The sequence below is a fragment of the Marmota monax genome, unplaced genomic scaffold (genome assembly GCF_021218885.2).
Source record: "Marmota monax isolate L192 unplaced genomic scaffold, Marmota_monax_Labrador192_F-V1.1 WCK01_AAM20220418_F8-fsc00776, whole genome shotgun sequence".
Lineage (NCBI taxonomy): Eukaryota > Metazoa > Chordata > Mammalia > Rodentia > Sciuridae > Marmota > Marmota monax.
In genome coordinates this window covers 134,815-158,868 of record NW_026692771.1, presented here as the reverse complement: position 1 = coordinate 158,868, position 24,054 = coordinate 134,815, and the positions used below count along the sequence as shown (strand labels likewise).

The following is a 24,054-nucleotide window of genomic DNA, read 5'->3' as shown; positions in this document are numbered from 1 at the left end:
TGGGCCACCCCCAGGTGTGAGTGGGCCACTCCTGGCTGTGACCTCACAGGGGCCAGCATTGTGAGGCCCTTGAGCCAGCGGGGATATAAGGCCGGGTCGAGGCTGGCACCTTGTCCACAAGCACAGGAAGCTCTAGGCAGTGACCTGTGGGACTCCCATAGTTAGCGCGTTTGGTGGTTGGTGGTTTGGTGGTTCTGGTTGCGGTCTCAGGTTGGTTCTCTGATTTGGGGCTTTCTGTTGGGCTTTGTTGTGTTAGTTTTGCTTGTGTTCTTTGCTTTGTTTGTTGTGTTTGTTTTTAGCTAGCGGGCTTAGTGGGCGTGGGGCGGAGGATGTCCAGAGAGAGCAGTGAGCGTAGTGTGGTGCGGAGGGTGCGTCGGGACCTCGCGGCCAGCTCCTCCTTGGAGGAAGCCCTCACGGGCCGCTATGAGCCCCTGGGGGTCGTCGGGCAGGGCAGCTTTGCCAAGGTCTTCCTGGCCCGACACATCCTGACGGGGACGAAGGTGGCCGTGAAAGTCCTGCGGAAGGGGGCGGGGGCCACCTTGTCCTGGGTCTTGTCGGAGCTGGACATCATGAAGGGCTTGGAGCACCCGCACGTGGTGCAGCTGCTGGAGATCGTGGAGACCCCCGGCACTGCCTACGTGGTGATGGAGCACATGGCTGGGGGCCAGCTGGGCCAGCACATCCCGGAGGTTGTGGGCCTGTGGGAGGACGAGGCCCGCGTGCTGTTCGGGCAGGTGGCCAGCGCCGTGGGCTACTGCCACGCGCAGGGCATCGCGCACCGGGACGTGAAGGCGGAAAACGTGCTGCTGGATGCCGCGGGCCGCGCCAAGCTGTGCGACTTCGGCCTGGCCTGCAGGTTCAGGGCCGGAGAGAAGCTGGGCCTGCTCTGCGGCACCGTGGCCTACTGGGCCCCGGAGCTGCACCGGCGAGAGCCCTACGACGGCCCCGCGGTGGACGTCTGGAGCCTGGGTGTCCTCCTGATCCTCATGCTCACGGGCAGCGTCCCGTTCACCGGGGCCAGCTATGAGCAGGCCAAGGAGCAGGTGCTGCAGGCCAGGTACCACCTCCCGTTCCACCTGTCCGACGAGGCGCAAAGCCTGGTGTCCTGGATGCTGACCCTGGAGCCCGCGCACAGGCCCACGCTCCAGCAGATCCTGGGGCACCCGTGGCTGAGCCAGGATGGGGAACGCTGCCCGAGTCCTCCCGCCGAGCTGCTCCCCAAGCGCGCGGACACCTCCATCCTGCTGGCCATGCTGGACCTGGGCTACGGGCTGCAGGAGACCTGGGTGTCGGTGGCGACGCGCCAGTTCAACCAGGCCATGGCCACCTACCTCCTGCTGGGCCACCAGAAAACCCGGGGGGCGGGCTGCCAGGTGCGGCTGCAGATGCCTGGGTGGCCACAGGTGGGGCCTTGCCCGTCCCTGTGCATCCCCTCCAACTTGACTCTGGGCCCAAGGTGGGGCGTCAGCAGGCCGGCCATGCGCTCCTGGCCCCTCTCGGCCTGTGAGCAGCAGCAGCAGCAGCAGCAGCAGCAGCAGCAGCCTGAGGAGCTCAAGCCTTCAGGGCAGGTGGGCAGCAGGAGAGCCAGCCTGCCCGCCATCATGCTGTGCAGCCTGTCGGCCAGCGTCCCTGCTCCCGGCCCCACGGCCCCTCTGCCCGGGTCCTCCCAGGCCCTGGCACCGGATCCCAGCTCCTCCTCCACCGCGCAACCCCCTGCTGGCTCCAGGACCCCTGGCCTGACCCGTGACACCGCCAGGGGATGGAGGGGAGTGGTCCGGAGGATGGCCACCTGTCTGGCGAGGCTGTGCTGCTGCGTGCAGGCCCCCAGGACCGGCTCCGGACGCTCCAACAGAGTGGCTCCCGCAGCTGGAGGGCCCGCGCCACCAGCACCAGCACCCAGGGACCCCCCGGGACCTGCCCCCACCAGAGGTCAGGCCCTCAGAAGATTCTTCAAAAACAGAGTGGCTCCCCGGCCAGCGCCCAGCTGAGATGCCCACGGAGCCAAGTAGGTGGAGCGGTGCTGCCTTGGGTCTCACGTGTGCCTTGATGAGTGTCATTTCCAAAGGATGAATGGACACCCTCTGCCCTTGGGGGGTGCCACCAGGGTTAGGTCCACCTGGGCACCACAGGGTGGGCGACTCTGACTCCTAGCCCCTCTCATTGTCCACAGACAGGTGGCCCGGGTTCTACCTCACGAGGGCCAGCTGCTGGAGCGAGAAGTGCAACCTGCCCTGGCCGCCGCCTCCCGGACCCCTCAGGCAGGAGGACACCCGAAGACACCCGGACACCAGTGGGCCCCTGCGCCCCACCCGGATCCCACCTCAGGGACTTCTCCTTGGACACGTGCCCCGCCCTGCTCTCCTCTGCTCTCTCTCCCACCCTCTGGGGCAGAGATGCTTCCCAATAAGCTCCTCATCCATTCGTGTGTCCCACGGATCTTGGAATAAATTGGGTGCTCCGTGGGGATCAGCTGTTGTGTTCCTTGGCCGCCTCCTGGCAACAGTGGGAGAGTGGGTGGTGGTGTCACAGTGGGGAAGGTGTAAGGGAGCAGTGACAGGGAGCCCTCCGGAGGTCCCCAAGGGCAACACGTGACCCAGAGTGGTCCCAGGGGAGGAGGCTGGGTGGGGGGCAGAAAGGCAGACCTTGTGCCTGACCTGACACTGATGGTGCCCGGTCACCACTTTCAGAAGGGAACCCTGGACAGAGGAGCCACAAGCCCAAGCCCATCCTGGGGGCACACCCAGAGTGGCACGAGGAGGCACCGTGTCGCAGGCCCCGGGGGCAGTCAGGGTAGAGCTGTGGGTGCCTCCCCCAGAGTGGCTTGGGGGCTGCCGCTTGGTCCCTCCTCTGAATGTCCCTGCCAGGGCCTGGCTCTTGCCCTGGTGAAGCTTTAACCTCTCTAGGCCTTCGGCTGCACGGGACCATCCCTGTGAGCGTCCTGACCCAGGGACGGGCCCTTCAGCCTGCCACCCTGAGCTCCCCAGGGCTGCTGAGCAGGGAGCAGGACCACCTATGGGTGGGGGAGCTGGGGCGCAGGTGTGGGCAGGGGACGGTGTGTGGTGTGTGAAATGACACATGTTCCTCTGCAATTACTGTATATTTCTGACAAATTTGATGAGTATAGATTGTGAATCTGCATAATTGAACCCTCAAAAATCTATTATTTTGCCAGGTGTGGTGGTGCATTCTTTTGATCCCAGTAACTCAGGAGGCTGAGGCAAGAGAATCAAAAGTTCAAAGCCAGCCTCGGCAACTTAGCAAGGCCCTCAGCAACTTAATGAGACTCTCTCAAAATAAAAAATATAAAGGGCTGGGGATGTGGCTCAGTGATTAAGTACTCCTAGCTTTAATCTCCAGTACCAAAAAAAATGGGAAAAAAAACTATTATATTTACTGTATTTATAGAATTCATTTCCTTGTTAAGACCCCTCAAATCGGAAGTTATTGTATATTCAAAACTAATTTTACAGTATTAAATGCATAGTTTCAGAGATTTTATATATCCTCTATTTCACTACTGTGTATCCACGCAAGTTAATGTTGAGATATCTCGCTCAGGGTACCATGATCTGTAGCACTATGTAGAAAACAATGTACAACTTTCTAGTAGACAGATTAGCCACATTGTTTCATAAAAATGCTAACATCAAGGTTGTTTAGTGACTGAAAGGTAGAACTACAATCAACCTCAGTATAAGTGATTTTTCTTAAATAAGGAATTTTGTAAACACTTAAGAAATCACAGACCCTCCCTAATATTTATTCTGGGCTTCTGTTACTCATAGCAACAAAATTGATCCTGCTATGAAATGGTAAGTAAGCAGTCTGTTGTATATTGAAGAACCGCTCAACTCCAACCTACAAATACAGGCCCGGGCAGTTAAATATAGTCACCATTTGAACTTTCACATTTCCTAGCTTTTAAAGGCAAGAAGAGAGCCACAAGACGCATTTTCACAATGCTGTTCTTAACCTGATTGCATTGGGTCCATAAACACGTGAAGCTGTGTGGACAAAGGGCACAGCTGTCCTCCTGTCCTTAGCTGGCAGGGTTCCACCTCACTCTCTGAGAAGGAACTAAAATGTCTTAAAATCCCTGCAGGAGGCCCACTGGGATAAAATGCAGAGCCCCAGGGACATGTTGGGCACAGCTGACTGGAAAGGGCCCAGGATCGAGAGCGGGACGGATGACACCTTGGGCACGGCAACCCCAGCTTCTCCAGACCATGAGACCCGCCTGCATCCCACCAGGCACCATCAGAAAGCACCTCTCAGCCTGAGGACTGCCAGCCCACCCAGACCCAGGTGAACGGGACAGAACCCAAACTGCCGCTGAGAAGGCAAGGTGGCCAGCCACCAGGCTGACAGAAGACTAGACATGCACTCGTGACCTTGGCAGGAACAGGTCCCCTGACGGGACCCCAAATGCACCTCAGAGTCAGCAACAGTCCTGGATCCTGCCCTTCCTTACAGGAGACTCACAAATCCTGAATTTTCAATTAAGCAACCGCTGTGGCTTTGTCCCTGCACAGAGTTTGTGATAAAACTTGTCAGCATTGCCAAACTGACGCTCACTGCATCAGCTTGGCAGAAGCCACCGCCTCAAGAAGAGTCAGCAACCCAGGGAGAGAGGCATATGGGGACTACAGAAACACCAAGGCCTCTGACAGCTCTTAGCCAAGGAAGAAACCAGAAAGCCCTGCGCTTCTAGGGGCAGGGTCAGCTCTTCAGGAAGTTCAGTTTCTATTTACCAAGAAAAAGGTCGGAAGTCTCAGAATTCTAACCTGTCACAAATTCTGTAAGAATAAGACAACAAATTGGCAAATTATATCGTTATACACAATCATGTAACAACAAACCCCACTGCTGTATGCAAAACTTAATGCACCAACTAAAAAAAGCGAAAAAGAAAAAAACAGAACGAAACAACAGTTCAGTTTTCAGGCCTACTGTAAGTCTGTCTCGTCTCAGAAGTAACTCATTTTAAAGATGCACTAAGAGAGAGCAGCTTGTTTGTATCACTTTTGACAACTTGGGGGCTTTTCATGACTATAGATGTACCAGGATTCCTGCTGTGTGGAGATGAACAGTGCCTCCAATGACATCTTACAGGGCCACTAAGATCACAGGTCACCGGGTCTTCTAACCTCTACCCCTTTGTTAGGGTTTGGATCTTTGATGTCCCCACAAAAACTCATGATTTGAAAGCACAGTACCCAACACAACAATGTTCAAAGGTGGCACAATTAGATTGTGGGGGCTGTAATCTCAGTGGATCAATCCATTTGATGGATTAATCCATTTGATGGATTAATAATTTGGACAACGGGTGGCAACTGTAAGCAAGTGGGGTGTGGCCTTGGACTATATCTGTCCCTGACCCCCGCCTCTCCCTCTCCCTCTCCCTCTCCTTCCCCACCCGCCCCCACCCCATGCTCCCTGGCTATGGTGAACTGAGGATCTGGCCTCCACCATGCTTCACTCGGGTCCAGAGCACTGGAGCTGGACAACCATGGACTGAGACCCTGAAACTGTGTCCAAAATAAACGTTTCCTCCTTGAAGTTGCTCTTGCCTGGTATTTTGGTCACAGCGATGGAAAGCTGACTAACACAATCTGTAAGACCACAGAGTAGTAACGAATCTCAAGGCCATCCCTGTGCTGATTAGACAGACACAGAGAAGGCTGGAGCTCTAAGACCCCGCGACTAGCGCGTCCATGGTTGGTTACCACAGAAGCAGACGCCTCATTGCCTTTCTGTCCTCTTACCCTCGACTGTCTGAAAGCAGCCACACCACACTGCTGCAGATGCCATGGCCATCCGTCACATCCTGAGGCCAGGCAGGCGAGAGATGTAAACCCCAGTCCCTGACTCTACTGCACCATCAATGTCACCCAAAATTATCCCTGGTTCACTGTTCTGGAAACATTTAGAATGCTAGTTTGGTAGATTACCAAGCTGACAACAGTTTGGTAGGAAAAAAGCCCCAGAGTGGCAGAAGTGAAAGTTCCAAGGAGCCAGTATTTTAGAGCTGTATTTGGACCTCTCCCAAGACGAACTAGCAGTGACCCCAAGTCTAACATCAGCACAGGCCTCCCCGGCAGCCCCAAGCCTAACCCAATCTTAATTCCCACGTGCTGTGTTTCTGGGTTACTTCACTCACTTAGAACTTCAGGCTTTCCATCTGTGAAATAAAGAGGACACGAGTCCTCTATTTAATAGGGTAAGTGTGAAGATGAAATGATAGAATGCATGTAGGACTCCTAACAGATTTAGTAAATGCCAAGGCCAGTGGATGAGCAGCCGCATGCGCCCCAGGCGCCACCTGCAAAGCCAGGCATTACTCACAGAAGCCAGGAGCCTCCCGTCCTCCTTCATGGCCAGGTATCGGTTTGCACACAATCCCTTGATGGACACAACCCCTCGGTCTTCGGCTTGAAGCTGGAGCTTGACTGTAAATAAAGGGGAAATTACTCTTGTGGCACCAGAGAGAGAAGAGCCATAGCACAACACAAACAGGACCATGGTGCCTGCCACCCACCAGCCCCCTGAAGGGCAGCGCCACTGGATCAGGGTGGGTGGGGGCCACTGTGCTAGAGCAGGAGCTTCAGAGCCCCGCACATTGCTCACAGCTCCCTGCCCACTTGGTACCACCAGTGAGCAGAGGGGGACAGATTGGGACTTGTTCTTTTACTACAGATCAGTTCCATCTGGCCTGTTAGCCCCTTCACATTTTGTAAGTGAACATATTTTCAGAGTGCATGGAAATGTCGGTGTACCATTTGTGCCAACGTCTGTGCTGCTGCCTTCGCTGATACCCTGTAAGAGTCATTTCTAAGCAATTCTTCACAAGTAGAGACTGTCCAGCTGCTCCCTGCAGGCTTCAGGCGCACCTCCTTGACATCTGTACATCTCATCTCCAGCCTCCCCTCAAAAAAATACTAGTGCATTTATCTTTCCTTATGGAAGGAGTGGATAAATACCTTTTTAAAGTAGAAAAATACGTGAATACTTCATTGGATTATGCAGTGTGATGAAAGATTTCCAGAGTAAAAGCCCCTAAGGAGGATGACCTGTTACACTATATTATTAATATTAAGAGGGTTGTGTGGAAAACCCAAATGTTATTTGATTACAATGATAATGCAAAATGAACCAATAATTATCTAATTGAAATTTAAACAATGTTAAACATTTCTAGTTTGATATTCAAAGGCAGCATTTGCCTGCCTATAACAAAATTCCCCAGAATGTATTATGGCTAATAGATTTTACACAAAAAACATATTTTCAGGTCAAATACATTTAGGAAATTCCTGGTGAAGCCAGTTAAGTCTTTATTGCCAAACTTTCCAGAATTCTGCTTACCATAACCTGCTTTGTAAATCATCATGAGGATCAAGTATAGAATGTTTATCAAATTTATTTATTAAAAAAAAACAAGTTTTATCTTAAGTCGTCCTATGACCTATGAAGGAATTATTGAGCAATAAAAAACTCAAAATTTTAGAAATCAATAAAATATTATCTGGATAACATTAGGAATGTGAAGTTAACTTTTCTTAGTGTTTGTAAGTAGCTAGAGGAACTGACCAGGACATCGCAACTTTTGAAAGATGCTGAAATAATTATTAAATGTATTAGATGTATCACAATAATCATGTTAAATTATTTTCCTATAGAAAACAATATAGGACCTGGGCTGTGGCTCAGTGGTAGAGCCCTTGCCTAGCATGTGATAGGCCCTGGGTTTGATCCTCAGCACCACATAAATAAATAAAGGCATTGTGTCCATCTACGAAAGAAAGAAAGGAAAGAAGAAAGGGATAGCCATATACAGATAAAATGAGACAAGATACCTGCAATTAGCTTTTCTCTGGTGATAAAAAATATTTTTTTAGTAAAGCGGGTAGGGCCAAGCATGGTGGCACACACCTGTAATCCAAGCAACTTGGGAGACTGAGGCAGGAGGATCAAAAGTTCAAAGCCAGCCTCAGCAACTTAGCAAGGCCCTAAGCAACTTAGTGAGACCCTGTCTCAAAACAAAAAATAAAAAGGGCTGGGGATGTGGCTCATGGTTAAGCACCTCTGGGTTCAATACCTATTACCCAAAAAATAAAAAAATAAAGTGAATAGGAAAAATAAGACTGGATTGTTTCAATAGGTATTGGAAGCATGGATTCATTATTCTATATATTTTTATGAATGTTTGAGAAATTACAACAAAAAAGAAATCAAGCCCTGTGATTCCGTTGGTGACTCAATGTCTGCTTCTCCTCTGCTCAGTCCTCCTGGACTCCAGAGAGCACAGCATCTTACTCAGGCAAAATTCTTCCACCAAATCTTTATTCCCCCCTAGGCTGGCCTCCAACTTGCATTCTCCTGCCTCAGCTTCTGAGTCCCTGGGATTACAGACAGGCATCGAGCACACCCAGCATTGTTCTGCTGAATCTTAAAAGATGGTACAAAGCCAGGCACAGTGGTGCACACCTGTAATCCCGAAACACAGGAGGCTGAGGCAGGAGGATACAAGTTGGAGGCCAGGCTGGGCAATTTGGCCGGACCCTATCTCAAGGTCGGGATGTGGCTCCAGGGAAGAGCACCTCTAGGTTAATCACCAGTCACAAAAATAAAGGAAAGAAGAGGGAAGGGAGGGAGGACGAAGGAAGGAAGGAGGAGGGGAGGGAGAGGAGGGAGGGTGGGAGGGAGAGAAGGAAGGAAGGAAGGAGGAGGGGAGGGAGGAAGGGTGGGAGGGAGGGGAGGGAGGAAGGGGAACGGAGGCAGGGAGAGAAGAAAGGAAGGGAGGGAGGGAGGGAGGGAAGGAAAGGGACAGAAGGAAAGAAGAGGGAGGGAAGGAAGGAGAAAGAACACAAAGTAAAAAGAATGTAAAAGCTAAATCATCTGAAGGACTCTGAGGAAGGGTTGCACCCAGGTCCACAGGACCGGGGCCTGCTGGATTGACCCCAGGAACTCCGAGCGCACTGGCTCATATCCTGAACTCCTCCACTGCACAGTGCTCGCTGCGCAGGCTGCACACCTGACCACTGTGCTTTCTCTCTGTCCCTTGTGGGTGAACTGCCTGTGCTCCAGCCTGCCACGCCTACTTGTGAGCCACTGTGGGTCCCATGCATGACTAGGGCATTCGTGTGCCCACATCGGCCCTGGCCCCACGGCCCTCTGCGGGCTTCTCGGGCACTTCTCACTAGGAGCCTGGCCGTCACAAAGCAACACACTAACCACAGATGTCTGAAAGCGTTTTCTTTGGCATGATTTGGGGATGGGGAGGTAGGGATCAAACCCAGAGACGCTTACCACTGAGTCACATCTCCAGCCAGCCCTTTTTATTTCTTTATTTTTTTTATTTTGAGAAAGGGTCTCACTAAGTTGCTGAGGCGGGTGTTGAACTTGCAGTCCTCCTGCCTCAGCCTCCAGAGTTGCTGGGTTACAGGTGTGCACCATCACATCCAGCTGACATATAATCTTTAAAATATAAGATTTAAAGATAACCACAGTCTCTAACAAGAAGTTGAATAAGTCACAAAACCATAGATTTTCTTTTAAAACATACTAAATTCCACATACAAATGACATCTTTCTATAAAACAGGTGCACAGCCACCTTCATCTCGGACAGGAGGGGAGCAGGAGAGACCAGCAGGACTTCAACAAACTGAGCAGCTGCTGAGGGGAGGGGTCCTAACCTGAGGAGCCCTGATCCAAGGGCAGATCCGTGCTCACCAGTCAGTCCTGGGCATGGAGCTGGCCCCAGGTGCAGGTGCCACACAGCAAAGGTGGCCCAGAACACGAGGTCCTGCAGGACCCCAGCTTGGCTGATGAAAGCAGCACGGAACAGGACAAGAGCAGAAAGACCCCCGAGAACCTGGGTCTTCACCAAGCACAAAGTCACAGAGCAGCAGGACAGAGACTTTCCAAGAGGCGGATGGAGTTCAGCAAGGTCGACTCCCCATCGGCCCCACCCGCTGGCAGCTGGGCTACTGGCAAACTAGGGTGCTTGGGAACTCCTGACCAGCCCAGAAAGGCAGGAGAGGAGGAACAGAAAGACAAACAGCAGGTGGGATCACTAAAAAACAGCCCCAAGACAGCGGATTTGAGCCCAGCCATGTGATTACACTGAGTATGACACTCCACATACCACTGACAAGCAAGATCTATCAGTAAGATTTTTTAAAAACTCAACTATATCGTTTATAAGAAAAGCACTTCACGTTCAAAGATACAGGAAAGCTGCATGTACCCACGTGAGGCAGAGATATGAAGTGTACCCCTGAGTACCAGAGAGCGAAGAGGGCCGTGTTGATATCTGACCTCCGGGATAAACAGGGCGGCTCTGTGACAAGAGGTTCAGACGCACTAGGAGGAGCAGTCACCTTGAATGCACAGCACCTAGTACAGAACTCCAAACCACCTGCAGCAAAAACTGACCAAAGAGAAGAAATAAACCAGGAATAGAGAGAGGAAAAGCATGGTCCATCAACTGGACCCAGTGGCCTTTCTTTTGCATGCCTAAGACTTCACCTAAGACACCGTTCTCCTGTTAACGTCATACTGCTTTGCAAACTGGTAAACAGTGAACCCTTCCAACATGGAAAGCCACTCCATGCCCACCTGCCCCCTGGGCTTGACCGGTTCAAGTCCGTTGACTCCATCTGAGAAGGTCTTCCCCTCAAGTCAACAGTTGCTAAATAATGCTGAGGACCCTTGCCCTCAGCTGTCGGTCTTCCTGGTTTAATCTGTAACATCCTACCTGAGATATGGTGTGCACACCACACTACTTGCCCTCTGAAGCATGCATACGAGTCTATGGCTTTGAGTACATTCACAGAGCTGTGCAACCATCAATCACAAAACATTTTCATCACCCACACCCTTTAGCAGTGACCCTCCATGTCCCCAACACCACCACTGCCAACCTTAGGTAACCACTAATCTACTTCCTGTCTTTGCAGATTTGCCTGTTCTGGGTATCCCATATAAGTGGAATTTTCAAAGCACAGTCTTGTGACTGGCTTCTTTTACACAAAAGGCTTTCAAGGGTCCTGTGTGCTGTCCCCCACACCTGTACTTCATTCCTTTATATTGCCAACTAACAGCCCATTGCATAGACAAACCACATTGGGTTTCTCCATTCATCAGCTTATGGATATATGGACTTTGGGTCCACTTTTTGGTTACATAATGCTGCCGTGAACATTTGTGTAAGAGATTCTGGGTAGAATGTTGTCACTTCTTCGGGTACATATGGAGGAGGAGAATCACGAGGATGTATGATGACTCATGTTGAATCCTTTGAAGAACCCAGTTTTCTAAGGCAATGGCACCACTGACATGCCCATCAGCAGCAAGGGGAGACAGCTGCTCCACCTGCTGGCCAGCACCTGTGACAATCGGCTTTTGTCTTTTAAGGAACCATCCGGGTTGGGTACAACTGTGTCCTTGCGGTTTTGGTCTGCATTTCCCTCTGGTCTCACGAGCTCCCGGGCCAAGGCCAGGTCTTCTTTGGGGAAATGTCTGCTCGGACCCTTGGCCCCTTTCTCCGTTGGGTCCTCTCTGTACTCCTGAGCAGGCTCGGATGGCAGCACTCTTCCCTAAGCGCTGTCCTTCACTCTCGATGTCGTCCTCTGAAGCACACTCTGTCAGCATGAATTCCAGTTTGTGGACTTTGTTCTTTTGTTGCTAGTGCCTTGGTGTCACAGCTAAAAAAAAAAAAACGTGCCCACTCCAAGGTCATGAAGAGCTGCATTGACCCCTGCTCCGGCAGGTGAGTCTGACCTCACCTAGGTGTGTTCTAATTCATTTTTAGTTAACTTTCATAGATGACCTGATGGTACAGCTTCGCTCTCTTGTCTGTGGAGATGCCTGAACCAACATTTAAAGGTCTCTATACCCAATACCTGCAGAGCATGGATGATGGCCTATGCCTAGAGTGATTTATATGCAAGGCCACAAAATAATTATACAGAGTATTAAATTAGAAATTAATAAAACATCTAGAAAATCCCCCAAATACTTGGAAATTAAGTAATACATTTTTCAATAAAACAAATATATCCCAAGGAAAATTAGAAAATAGTTCTAACTGTTGATGATAAAAATTCAGATGCTTAAAGTGAAAGTCATAGTTTATGTATTTACATTAGAAAGCAAAAAATTATGGAAACCTGAGTTTCTACTTTAAGAACCAAGTAAAAAGGAGAAACTATCCTCATAGCACAGGAGATACTTAGTGTGTAAACACTGTCACTCAATAAACATAGGTCAGGAGAAATGAGCCCTGAGGCTTGACAGTTATCTGGGGATGATAAAATCAAAATGCAGTTTTCATACTTTTTATATTCCAGTTTTTCTTGGTTAGGCACATATTATTTTTATTATAAGAACACAACAATAATAGCACTGTTAGGACTTTAAAGCAACCTCAAATAAAATCTAAGGACTTACCATTTTAAACATGACTGAAAATAAATACATTTATGAATTCAAGGAAGGAGAAGGAATTTCCCAAAAGGAACTTAAGAGACATATCCACCCAAAGCAATGTGTGAACCTTGCTTGAATCCTGGTTAGAGCAAACCAACTAGTAATAAAAAAATAATAAAAAAAAAAAGCACAAGCTCGTCAGGGAAATTTAACACTAATTCAATTGCTTCTAAGGGAATTTCTAAGTTTCCTTGCATAGACTAAAACCGGTTGTCTTTGAAGCCCTCCTCTTCAGGATGCGATGTCAGTCCTCATACCCAACAGGTGTTGGTGCACACACAGCTTCTCGGGGAAGGGCCTAAGCAGCCGCTTTCCCACTCATCTGAGGAAGCAGCTGCTCCCGCTGCCCCCACAACTCCATGGGCTCGAGGCAAGAGCCGGCACAGGCACAGGGGGGGAGGGGCCTGGGGCTGCTAAAGTGCTGACGGGCCCCTGGCGCTCCTTACATGAGCTCGATTTTATACACAGCTGAAAAAGATATTTTGTTGACCAAGGGCAGTTCGTTGGTTAACTGAACTTGGTTTGGCAGCCGTGTGTTGAAGGTTCTAAAAGCTGAGCTAACCGTCCAGATAAGAGCCCCGAGAGGCTTTGCTGATTCTGTAAGTGTGAGCCAGGACTTGAGGACACAGGACAGTCCAGTCCAGTGAAATTAAACTTGGCAACCTTCAAGTTAGCTTCTTCACTGTCACTGTCCCATGCTGGGCTGGCTTCACAAGGAAGAAAGATTCAGTCAAGTCTTCACACTTGAGACTCAGAAGACCCCGGATGAGCAAAGCTATCAGGCCCTCTGACGGGGACAAGCTGACGGTCGACGTGCTGGTCACTTGCTGCCCCAGCAGGGTCTGGACACATGGACGTTGATAAACACAGACTTCTGGTGGCTTTCTAATGTTGACATTAAATCCAGTAAGAGCTGACCATGGAAAAATAAGGTGTGATTCAAGTTTGAATCTCAGTTTCTTCTTCTTGTCATCATTTAACGTAAAAGTTGTAAACCAAAAAACTCAAGAATCTCATCATCAGGCAACATCTTAGTGGTCACTTGGTTCTACCATTATACAGTTGTAACTTAAATGATTCCTACAATATCCATGACAAACACCTGTCCAGCTTTTCCTTGAAAATCTCTGGCAAAAGGGAAGTGGATAGTCTTTTAAAAATGATTAGATATGTAAGCAAAGGAACGGAAACTTTATCACCATAAGTAAACCCACAAATGTTCAAGGGCTCAGATCATCAGGGATCAACATGTCAGTCACAGTGTGACCAAAAATCCAGATCATTGCTTCAATGTTACTACCATGGCTAAAAACATGTTAGAACTTCTGTTTTGGAATTTTCTCCAGAATCTGCACCATGTTCTTTGGAGTAGCTTCAAGGCTGATAAGTCTTAGAATTATAAAATGCCTGCTCATCACCATGTAAAGGGACAGCCAGTGTAGACCCCCTCCACTTACAGACATACGGAAGCTGACCTCTAGAAAGGCTTGTCCCTGGTGAAAGGAAATGGTTTGTAAACAGTCAGGTCAGCATTTCCAAGAGCGGTGACTGCGTTCTCTCACTCACTCAGCAAACAGTCATCAGTACCAGCTTCGTCCTGGGTGCTGTCCTAGGCAATGACGGTGCACAGGGAAAGACCACAGAACAGTGTCACTGCGGGGAGGAGGACTGACAGGCAGGTCACTAAGCCAGGAGAGCGACAAACAGGAGCCACCAAGCACTCGCCCTGCACCTGACCCATCCTGGGGCAGGGACCACCCAGGGGAAAAGGCCGCAGTCAATCAGGAAAGGGGAACGGAAGGAGAGCCTCCTACAGGAACCAGGGGAGAAGGCACCCAGGAGAGGGCCAGCAGGACCAGGCAGGGCGGCTCTGCCGACAGAGGGCAGAGTGGGCCTGAGGCGGCCAGGCCACGGGCTGTGAGGCTGGGTCAAGGGGACTTGGTGTGAGACGGGACAAAAGAATAGGGCTCCCAATGAACAGGGGGACAGGGAGGAGCGGCCAATGTGAGGGTCACAACCACCCAGAGCAGAGATGGGCGGAGTGAGGGACGCAGCGAAGAGGAAGGAGACCAGTTGGGCCCCAGGCCCCCCTGCGGGCTGGCCACTGGGGAGGCCAGGGCTCTGTCCCTCTGAGACTGGTTCAAGTCTGCAGCGCCTCCGGCAAATCCAGACAGTGAGGTCCCAAGGAACGAATGTGGGACTGAAAAGGAACCTGTTGGAAGTCAAGACTGGGGGGTCGCAGCCACACTAACAGGGCGACAGGAAGTGCTTGCGGTCTCCAGGAGAGCGTGAGCGCCAGAGTGCAGTGGCAGTGTGGAGAAGGCCAAGGCCAAGGCCAAGGGAGCCGGCACTGAGGAGGGGAGGGCGCAGAGCCAGCAGAGCCGGTCAGGAGTGGTCAGGGTCAGCGGGTGCAGGAAGGTGCACATACACACCTACTGTGCGCACAGGCCAAGGCCAAGGCCAAGGGAGCCGGCACTGAGGAGGGGAGGGCGCAGAGCCAGCAGAGCCGGTCAGGAGTGGTCAGGGTCAGCGGGTGCAGGAAGGTGCACATACACACCTACTGTGCGCACACAGACAGGGAAAGTAAGAGACAGAGCTGGCACTATTTGCAGGAGATACCATTTTCTACGTTAAAATTAGAAGAGCAATTGCAACGTGATAGTCTGGATTGGATCCTGAAACAGAAATAAAGACATTAGTGGGAAAAGTCGTGAAATCCAAACAAAGTCTGGGATTCGCAGCACTGTGTCAGGGGCTTCCTCTCAGTTTTCAAAGGTGCCTGTTTTAGGCAGTTTTGCACCACTCTGACCAAAATACCCTCTAAGAATAACTTAGAGGAGGACACGCTTATTTGGGACTCACGGTTTCTGGGGTCTCAGTCCACAGACAGACAACTCCACCTCTCTGGGCCTCAGGTGAGGCAGCACACCACGGGGAAAGGGCCCAGGAGAGAAAGCTGCCCGGCTCATGGTGGGGTCAGGAGGAAGGGGAAGAGTGGGGGAAGGAGATCCAGGGCAGATGCACCCTAGAGGGCACTCCCCTTGACCCTCCTGCCTACAGTTTCCACCCACTCAGTCCATTTAAACTAGGATGAATGTTTAGGTCACAGCTCTCTCAGTCCAATCATCTCACCTCTGAAGATTCCTGCATTAACAGGAGCTTTGGGGACACCTCACATCAAACCATAACGGTGCCATGTCACATGTGAAGTTGACCTTCAGGAGAGCACAGTGTAGGCCTTGGAGACAGAGATCTCTAACACTCTGTAATTCTAAGATCACTTTAAAATAAACAAAAATTAAGTCAAGATAAAACACAGATCAACTATTGGAAATGATTCACGAATGTGCTTAAGAATATGTGAAAACTAACTGAACTGGGCGCTATGGTGCACACTGTAATCCCAGCAATTTGGGAGGCTGAGGCAGGAGGGTTGTAACTTCAAAGCCAGCCTCAGCAACTGAGTAAATAAAACAGACAGGGAGGGGAATGTAGCTCAGGTTAAAGCACCCCTGGGTTTAATCTCCAAAACCAGAAAGAATAAAGAAATAAAAACACTGGATTTCTTTATAGCTACAACAAACTATTGGAAATGGTATTTTTAAATGATTATAGAAATGATATTGTATATGATAACAAAATGTATCTAGGACTTTTATGAAAAAAATTGTAACACTTTTTGAACTCACTTTAAAATAACTCACAGGGGATCTACACGTTTACAAATGGGAAGATTCATTACAGTGAAGATGTCACATCTCTCCCCAAATGAAAGAATCAGTACTTTTAATGACAGCATGGATTTGGGGCTCAGAACCATATTCAAAATCCAGCTTCACCAGGTAGTAGCTGAGCTAAACGTCTCTCCTATAGGATGTAAAATAATTGCTATTACCCATGGCTACAATGCAGATTATGTCTGTATGTGTGCGAGTAGACATGTATCCATGTAAAAATCTTCTAGTAAGCGTTCAAATTCTCTGGCTTCTACTGTACTTGCTTTGCTTTGAGGTTCAGGGAATTATGTATGTATTAGGAAATCTCATATTTGATCAAGGATGTGAGATCATCTAAGAAAAAGCAAGATGTCCTCCAAAATGTGGCTGAGACATCTTCTCAAAATGTGATTACATCTTACTGTAGTGAGGCCAGTTCTTTGCCTATAGAATCAATTTATAATTTTGCTATTCTCAAGGGAAATACTGCACAAAAGACACAGACTGACACAGTTTCTCATTTATCAAGCTCCATCTGGGCTTGTTATTCATTCATTCATCCCACACGTTGGCCTCAGGTGCCTCTTGTGTGCTGGGAGCTACTCAGGAGCTGGGAATCCGCAAGAGCAAGGGACCCACAGCCTCTCCCAGCGGGACCTTGCACTCCAGCGACAACTGGGCAGCAAATAATGCTATTTCTCATGTAAGTAATTCTCAGCTTACTGCAGTCAGGGAGCCAGAAAGCCGCTGTCTGAAACCACTCTGGGGGTGGCTGTGCTGGCCCAGAGAGAGCAAGGCCTCTCTGCCAGGCATCTCTGCCAGGCGTCCCCACCGCAGAACACGGCGCAGGGCTTTCAGTTCCTTACGGATCCAAAATGACTTATTTTATGAAAAGCAGAGATAAGGCTATGTTTGCTGCCCAACAGGATCATGTTTCCAGGCCAAAAAATAACTAATCCAGTGCTACCATGTGTATCTTAATCCCATGTGTTGGCTCGGACCCCAGTGCACAACGTCCAGAGGGGGGCCCTCGGGAGGTGACGGGCCATGGGGGCTGGCTCTAAGTCACTTACGGATCAGAGCTTAATGGGCTCTGGGGCGACGGCCACTGCAGGAGGTGGGGCCTAGTTAGAGGAAGTGGGCCCTGGCTGGGCTTTCTCACCACACACACTGTCCACCAGGGTGTCAGCCCTGGCCCAAGGCACATGGCCAAGCAAGCGCCGTCTGACACCACAAGCCAAAATAAACCTGTGCTCCGCTGAGTTGATTGTCTAGCTGTGACCGGCTCACTGCCACAGGAAGCACACCAGGCTTACTGGTCACCCGTCACTGAGACTCCAGTGTGCGAATCCTGCCATCCAATACCGTGCTGAGAATCAGGCACTGAAAACCCACTGCAGGGACGAACCCAGGAACAAAAGAAATGCATCTGCTGAAAAGCTTTAAAGTCTCCCTATGTTTATGTGGAGTACACACAGGAATAATCAGATAAATAGCACAGCTGTGACCCAACCAACAGAATAGGCCCACACAGCCACTCTCGGGGAAAGACTGGCTCACTGTTTTATTCCACATGTCAACCCAGAACCACAGAGCCACACATGCTGTTCCCTTCCCAGCTCGACTGGCCAAGTTCAGACAGACATCAGAGGTGTGTCAGGCAGCTGTCCAGCACTGTGACAAAACACCTGAGAAACAACTTAGAGTTAGGAGGAAATTGTTTTTATTTACAATGAAATGAGGTTTCAGTCCGTGGTCACTTGACCCCATGGTGTTGCATCTGTGATGGGGCCAGACATCATAGCAGAGTGTGTGTACCACAAAGCTCCTCATATCACAGTGGCCCAGAAGCAAAAAGAGACAGGAAGGGGTGGTATCCCAACATCCTCTTCAAGGACACACCCCCACTGACCTGCCTCCTCCAGCCAGGCCCACCGCCTGCAGTTCCCACCGCTGCCTGGGGCTAGGGAGCCAGCCTCCAGCACACGGGCTCCTGGAGACAGTAAGAGCCGAGACATCACAAGACTCCAGGCAGGTCACTACATTCTGTGCAACTTTCAGTTTGCAAACAAGGTTAAAACTGGGCATAACAAACGAGGGAGGCAGGGAGGGAAGGAGGGAAGGAGGGAGGGAGGGAGGGAGATCCATGGACTGAGGCAGGAGGGATGGCAGGTGGCAGGACCCAGCTACTGAGGAAGGGAAGGCAGGAGGAGTCCAAGCTGGAGGCCAGCCTAGGCAACCCAGCAGGACCCTGTCTAAGACATACATCAATAACTAAAATAAAAGGGTCTGCGGATGTAGCCCAGTGGTCAAACACTCTTATGTTCAATCCACACACACCCCAGTACCACACAGACACACAAAAAGCCATTCTTCATTACTACCTGGTTAGGACATGGGTTTATGAGTCCATTAAATTGTCGCGACCCCTTGCCCGCAAGGAAGACGCAACTCAGGAATCTTCTTTCAGCAGTTTATTCAGGCCCTTGATATTTCTTCTTCTTCCTCTCGGGTGCCCCTCCCAGCCTTAATAAAGCATCCCAAGCCCCAATGCAAAGCTGCCGCGTGGAACTTTCTCACAGGGTGATGAAAAATCATGTGCCAACTTTCCCAGATAAGAAGTTGTTTGTCACAGACCACAGCGGAGCCAGCGCCATCTTGTAATGGCGACCATAATCTGCAGAAACGGCAGAAGCGGCTCACCACAGTTCCCCCTTTTCTATTTTATTAAAACAATACAGGCGAGAGTAGAGGTCCTATCCCACTGTGCAGAAGTGGCTGCATAGTATGGCTCAGTCCCAAGGAGGGCCCTTCCCCAGATCTGAGGCCATATCAGCCGACGCCTTTTTTCGTGGGGCGGGGCGTGGACGCGTCTAACCCGCATGCAATAGGACATGCTCTCCTTGAGGTCCTCTTCAAGGATCACTCAAGTGCAGTGCCTTGCCTCGCATCCTGTATCGTGACGATGGTGGGCGAAGGGGGATAGCTGAGGCTGAACTGTGGCTATTTATAATGACAAACAAGTTGACAGCACCCTGAAAGAAAGGCACGAACTTCAAGGCGATAGAAAAGTACTAGTGTGGAAACCCATCTGCGTGCAATGGCAGTAAGACCGGCAGAGTGCAAGGGCTTTCCAACACTAAGAGAATAACAAGGAAAGTCATGTCGATCCCAGTGCAATGTTATAATAACTTGGGGTGTAGCGACCATGACAAAGGTTTACTGCTTAAGATGCGCAAGCCAGACTTGAGGCGAGTTGCCATTTTCTAAAGCTGCAAGAGCTTGTATGATCATAGCCTTTTCTTGTGCATGGCGAGTCTTAAGGCGACAGAGAAGCCACAAACAGAGCACAACACTGAAGCAACACATTGCACCAAAAATGCCTACTCCCACCCACTCTTTGAAGAAGGAAAAAGCAGAAGATATCCAATCGGTGAATTGACCCAAAGTCACTGGTTCGACACGGGTACTATTCAAAACAGCAATCTGAGTTAGTTGAGACTGGATCAAGTTTTCTGCTTCCATGGACCAGGTTCCGGATAGATACTCTCCGATGATGCGGGAGGCATTTCTGGAATCATTAAATCTGACAGAGGTTATACATAAATGTGCACGTTGGTCAACACAACCCAAAAGCACCAAGTCGGCCAATTCTTCTACCTGAGCTTGGAGTAAATCTATTCTTTGGTTGGCAGCTAAAATCCCTGACAAAATATGTTGATTAATTGAATTTTGGGACTCAAGTATGGTAGAAGTTTGTTGAACAACTTGATTAATGGTGGCAGCAGTTTGTACTTGACTGGCCATGGCCACTCCGGCCGTAACCGCTGCAGCAGCAGACACTGCCACAGCTGTCACTATAGCTGCCGTAATTCCAAAATCTCTATGGGCTCTAATCAGTTCAACAATAGGAAAAGACTCTGGATCTGTAGTAACCGGAATCGGGACAAAGGTTGGAATTTTCATAACCACTGCCGTAGTCCAGGAGCCATTCCAACACTCAGACAAATAACAGGTAATATTAGAGCAATTAAGCATCCCCTGTAATGTAACATTAGCCAAAAGAAACAGGAACGGAGATTGGAGACGGACTGCTGCGGAGGGTAATGTAGCATTAGATAATTGTGAATTATTTGCAGAAATTTTAAGCCTCCTACCTCACTCCGAGTCTTGGGTACTGCCAGAAACATTAAACAGCCAACTTTGGACTCCTAATATTTCCCTGGGGAAACACAAGCGCGGACTAGACTAGCCCAATCTGAGGGAGTCATGCAAAATCTAGTAAGTCCCTCCACCTGAGTGAGAGTGAAAGCGGCATCTATGCCATAAGTGCGGACAGATTCTGCCAAGGTTTTAATTAGCTTAAAGTCTAAAGGCTCATGATATCTTCCCCTGTTATTGTCCTGAAATAGAGGGTATGCAAGTCCCATATCTGTATTAACTGTCCTCCAAACTTGTGCATGAAAAGATCTCCCGGAACCTTGGCTCCCCCCCACATACGGAGGTGGGGCAATCGGCACCATATCTTCTTCTAGATATTCTACCTCCTCCTCCTCAGAGTTTTGTTGACCAATGTTAACTCCCTTCCCCTTCTTACAGTAGGCCAGGGTGCCCTGTGTCTCCTTTTTCTTCTTTTTCATTTTTATCTTATGTAGTTGTTGTAACAATATATCAAGGTCCTCAGAACTCTCTGAGTCGCTTGTGTTCTCAGGCGTTTTTAATTCGGTCAAGTCTGGGTAGAGCCTTCTCCTATTTTTATCTTCAGGCTCTTTTGCCTTCTCACTACTGTTACTTTTAATACTCTCTGCCACTTCACTACATGATCCTTCAGATTTTTCCTCATGCAATTGCTCTAAAACCTCCTGTCCTTTAGTAAGTGCTTCCTGACATCTGTCATCTGTAAGGCAACCACGGACCATTTTCCAAAGGGGTATCACCCCACCCTCTAATATGCCCTGCTCAGAAGCAAAGTCAAGATCTTTGCCTAATTTATCCCAACTAGGCACAGTAAGGCTGCCCGAAAATGCAAACCACGGTGCAGCGATATCTATCTTCTGTAAAAATCTCTGTAAAGTACTATGTTTCACTTCCAGTCCCTTGGAACGTAACAGGCCATCTAGGGCCAGGAGAAGCGGACTTGAAGATGCGGCACCCATGACACAACAACAAAGGAAGCACAAAAAAAAGAAAGCGAAAGTAGGAGCGAAAGTACACAGTGCAGCTGCAATAAAATGTAAGGCTCTCTCTTTCATTACAGAGGAGCTGTCCCGCTTTGGTCGCGGATCCCACTTACTAGGGACTAACCCCGCTTTGATCGCGGATCCCACTTACCTGGGACTAACCGGTGCACCACCCCTGACTGCTGAAAGTTCTGGTTCCCGGGTCTCCGCACCACTTGTCGCGACCCCTTGCCCGCAAGGAAGACGCAACTCAGGAATCTTCTTTCAGCAGTTTATTCAGGCCCTTGATATTTCTTCTTCTTCCTCTCGGGTGCCCCTCCCAGCCTTAATAAAGCATCCCAAGCCCCAATGCAAAGCTGCCGCGTGGAACTTTCTCACAGGGTGATGAAAAATCATGTGCCAACTTTCCCAGATAAGAAGTTGTTTGTCACAGACCACAGCGGAGCCAGCGCCATCTTGTAATGGCGACCATAATCTGCAGAAACGGCAGAAGCGGCTCACCACATTAAATCTCAGTTTATTATGGGACTTAGGAACATCCATACCAAGATATTTTAAATAGTTCAATTAAAAACAAGTGCAAGGGCTGGGGCTGGGGCTCAGAGGTAGAGCACTCGCCCAGCATGCGTGAGGCACTGGGTTCGATCCTCAGCACCACATAAAATAAAAAAATATATGTGTCCACCTATAAATATTTTAAAAAGTGCAATATAATATCTCAAACAGCTAATCTCGTCCCATAATTACTTTATTTCTAAGACATGCCACTTGATTTATGCAATAAAGATTCCAAGACATACAGCTGATTTACACCAGAACAGGGCTGCTGTGGGCCACCGGGGGTCATAAAACCCACAAATACCAATTCCCTCCAATATCTCCTCTGGCCCTTCTCACCTCACGCCCTAGAACGCAGGTCAGAGCAGCCAACACAGCGCAAGCAGCTGTGGACTGAGATGACCTGACCCTGCCAACAGCAGGCTGCCTGGGTGAAATGACAATGGCCTTCCCCTCTGCAGCAGCAGCGGAGGCTGAGCATTCCAGAGGCGCCAGGTGCCCTGCAAGGTCACAGCAGAACAGCACACAGGAATGAAAGGGCCTTCAAGGCTTCAGAGAGAGAAAGGCGCTTACTGTCCCAACAGTGGCATCTGCTCAACTGCTCCACGGCTCCCAGGGGCCACAAACCGACTACCCCAGTGTCGGGAGAGCCAGAATCGCTCTTCACGGGGTCCTTCCTGGCCTGCTGTGTGGAGGTACCAGATGCAGGCTGGAAAATCCCATCAGCCTTGGCAGGGGCCCCTCTGGATAGAACAGCTGCAGTACTGATGTCTGGGTGCCCTGGATTCCAGGACCCACGAGAGTCCTGGTGCCAGCGACGCTGACTACTCCTACGTGCACAGCTGGCCCCCGCCTCTCAGACTCACCAGCCCTGTCGGCTAAATGCTCTTTTGTCCCCCAGAAACTAATAGTTGGATAAAGGTTTGCAAATGGCTTCTAAAGACAAGTTGTCCATGAAATTATCAATGGAGAACAGACTGGTGGTGGCCAGAGGAGGGCTGGGGGGGTGAGTGCAGCTATGCAAGGACCTGGGGTTCCCCGTGATGACGGGGCTGCTGTCTCCGTGTCCCCATCTTGGCTGCGGCTGCACTCCAGATGTGCCAGGAGTTGCGGTGAGGGAGTGGGTGCAGGGTGAGTGGAGTCTGTATTACTCACAATGGCATCTGGGTGAATCGACAACTGGCCAGGTTTATCAATTTAATTTTTAAAAAATCAGCCAACCTGCTCAACTCTTTACTTCTAGTTTAATAATGACTCTTTTAAATCTGTGGATTAAGATCTACCAAAAAATGGAAATTTCCTCAACTTTATAAAGAATATCTATGAAAAAACCTATAGTTAACACACACACACACACACAAAAAAAAAAGATCTACAAACTGAGGGCTGCGGGTATGACGCGGTGCTGGAGCGCTTACCCAGCAGGCTTGAGGGCCTGACTTCCAGCCCTCGCCTTGCCAAAAAAAAAAAAAAATCTACAAAACCATTTGAGACCTGCAAGATCTTCATGGTGACCCCAGAAGAGTGTCCGGTGGCTTCAGATTTCTCCACATTTCCTACGCGGTCTTAGCCGTGCTACTCATGAGCAGTGTCTGGGAGCAGAGCGGGCAGCAGCAGGTCAGGAGAGCTGCCCCCATTTGGGAAGGCCACGGCAGGCGGGCCTTGGAGGAAGGCAGCATCCCGACATGGAGCAAGCCCTGGAAGCCCTCTTCCTGTGGACACTGCCAGAGGCCGAGGAAACAGCCACTGACTCCCTGATACAACCCATCTTGAGCACGCCCCATCGACCCCTCTTGTTTGTCTCTGAGTAGATAAAGCCCAACATCCAAGGATCACTGTGAAAATACTTGTACTAAAAGTGACTCAAAAGGAGTCAAAGGAGTCAAAGCTTCCCTAGCACAAAGGGAGCACCTCTGGATACTGACGCCAGAGTGGGATGCATGCGAGGTGCCCTGAGCAGTGGCTGCAGGACTCTGTGGGCGCTCACCACACTCGGCACTGCAAGAAGGAGTACTCGAGCCCCAAGGGTCCCAGGGCCAAGGGACAGAAGCCAGACTCAAAGGCCACACACTGTGCACCCCAAGACTAACCAAAAATGCAAGC

At 49.9% G+C, this 24,054-nt stretch overlaps 2 protein-coding genes across 2 annotated transcripts in view; one reads left to right on the top strand and one right to left on the bottom strand.

Moving 5' to 3' along the window:
* Nucleotides 1-6: 6 nt before the first annotated feature.
* LOC124094400 (sperm motility kinase 2B) lies at nucleotides 7-2,709 on the top strand. The gene is made up of 2 exons (XM_046447108.2): nucleotides 7-2,005; nucleotides 2,171-2,709. The coding sequence occupies exon 1, from the start codon at nucleotides 330-332 to the stop codon at nucleotides 1,986-1,988; it is 1,659 nt and encodes a 552-aa protein (XP_046303064.1). The 5' UTR covers nucleotides 7-329; the 3' UTR covers nucleotides 1,989-2,005; nucleotides 2,171-2,709.
* The window catches only part of LOC124094398 (fibroblast growth factor 2), a 41,526-nt gene continuing 19,888 nt past the window's right edge, over nucleotides 2,417-24,054 (bottom strand). Inside the window, exon 3 of the mRNA XM_058580108.1 lies at nucleotides 2,417-6,452. Coding sequence (XP_058436091.1) covers nucleotides 6,172-6,452 — 281 coding nt within the window. The 3' untranslated portion in view covers nucleotides 2,417-6,171. The remainder of the gene's footprint in view (nucleotides 6,453-24,054) is intronic.

What these genes read in the sequence shown, in the direction of transcription:
- LOC124094400 (XM_046447108.2), top strand. Translation starts at nt 330, where the DNA reads ATGTCCAGAGAGAGCAGTGAGCGTAGTGTGGTGCGGAGGGTGCGTCGG.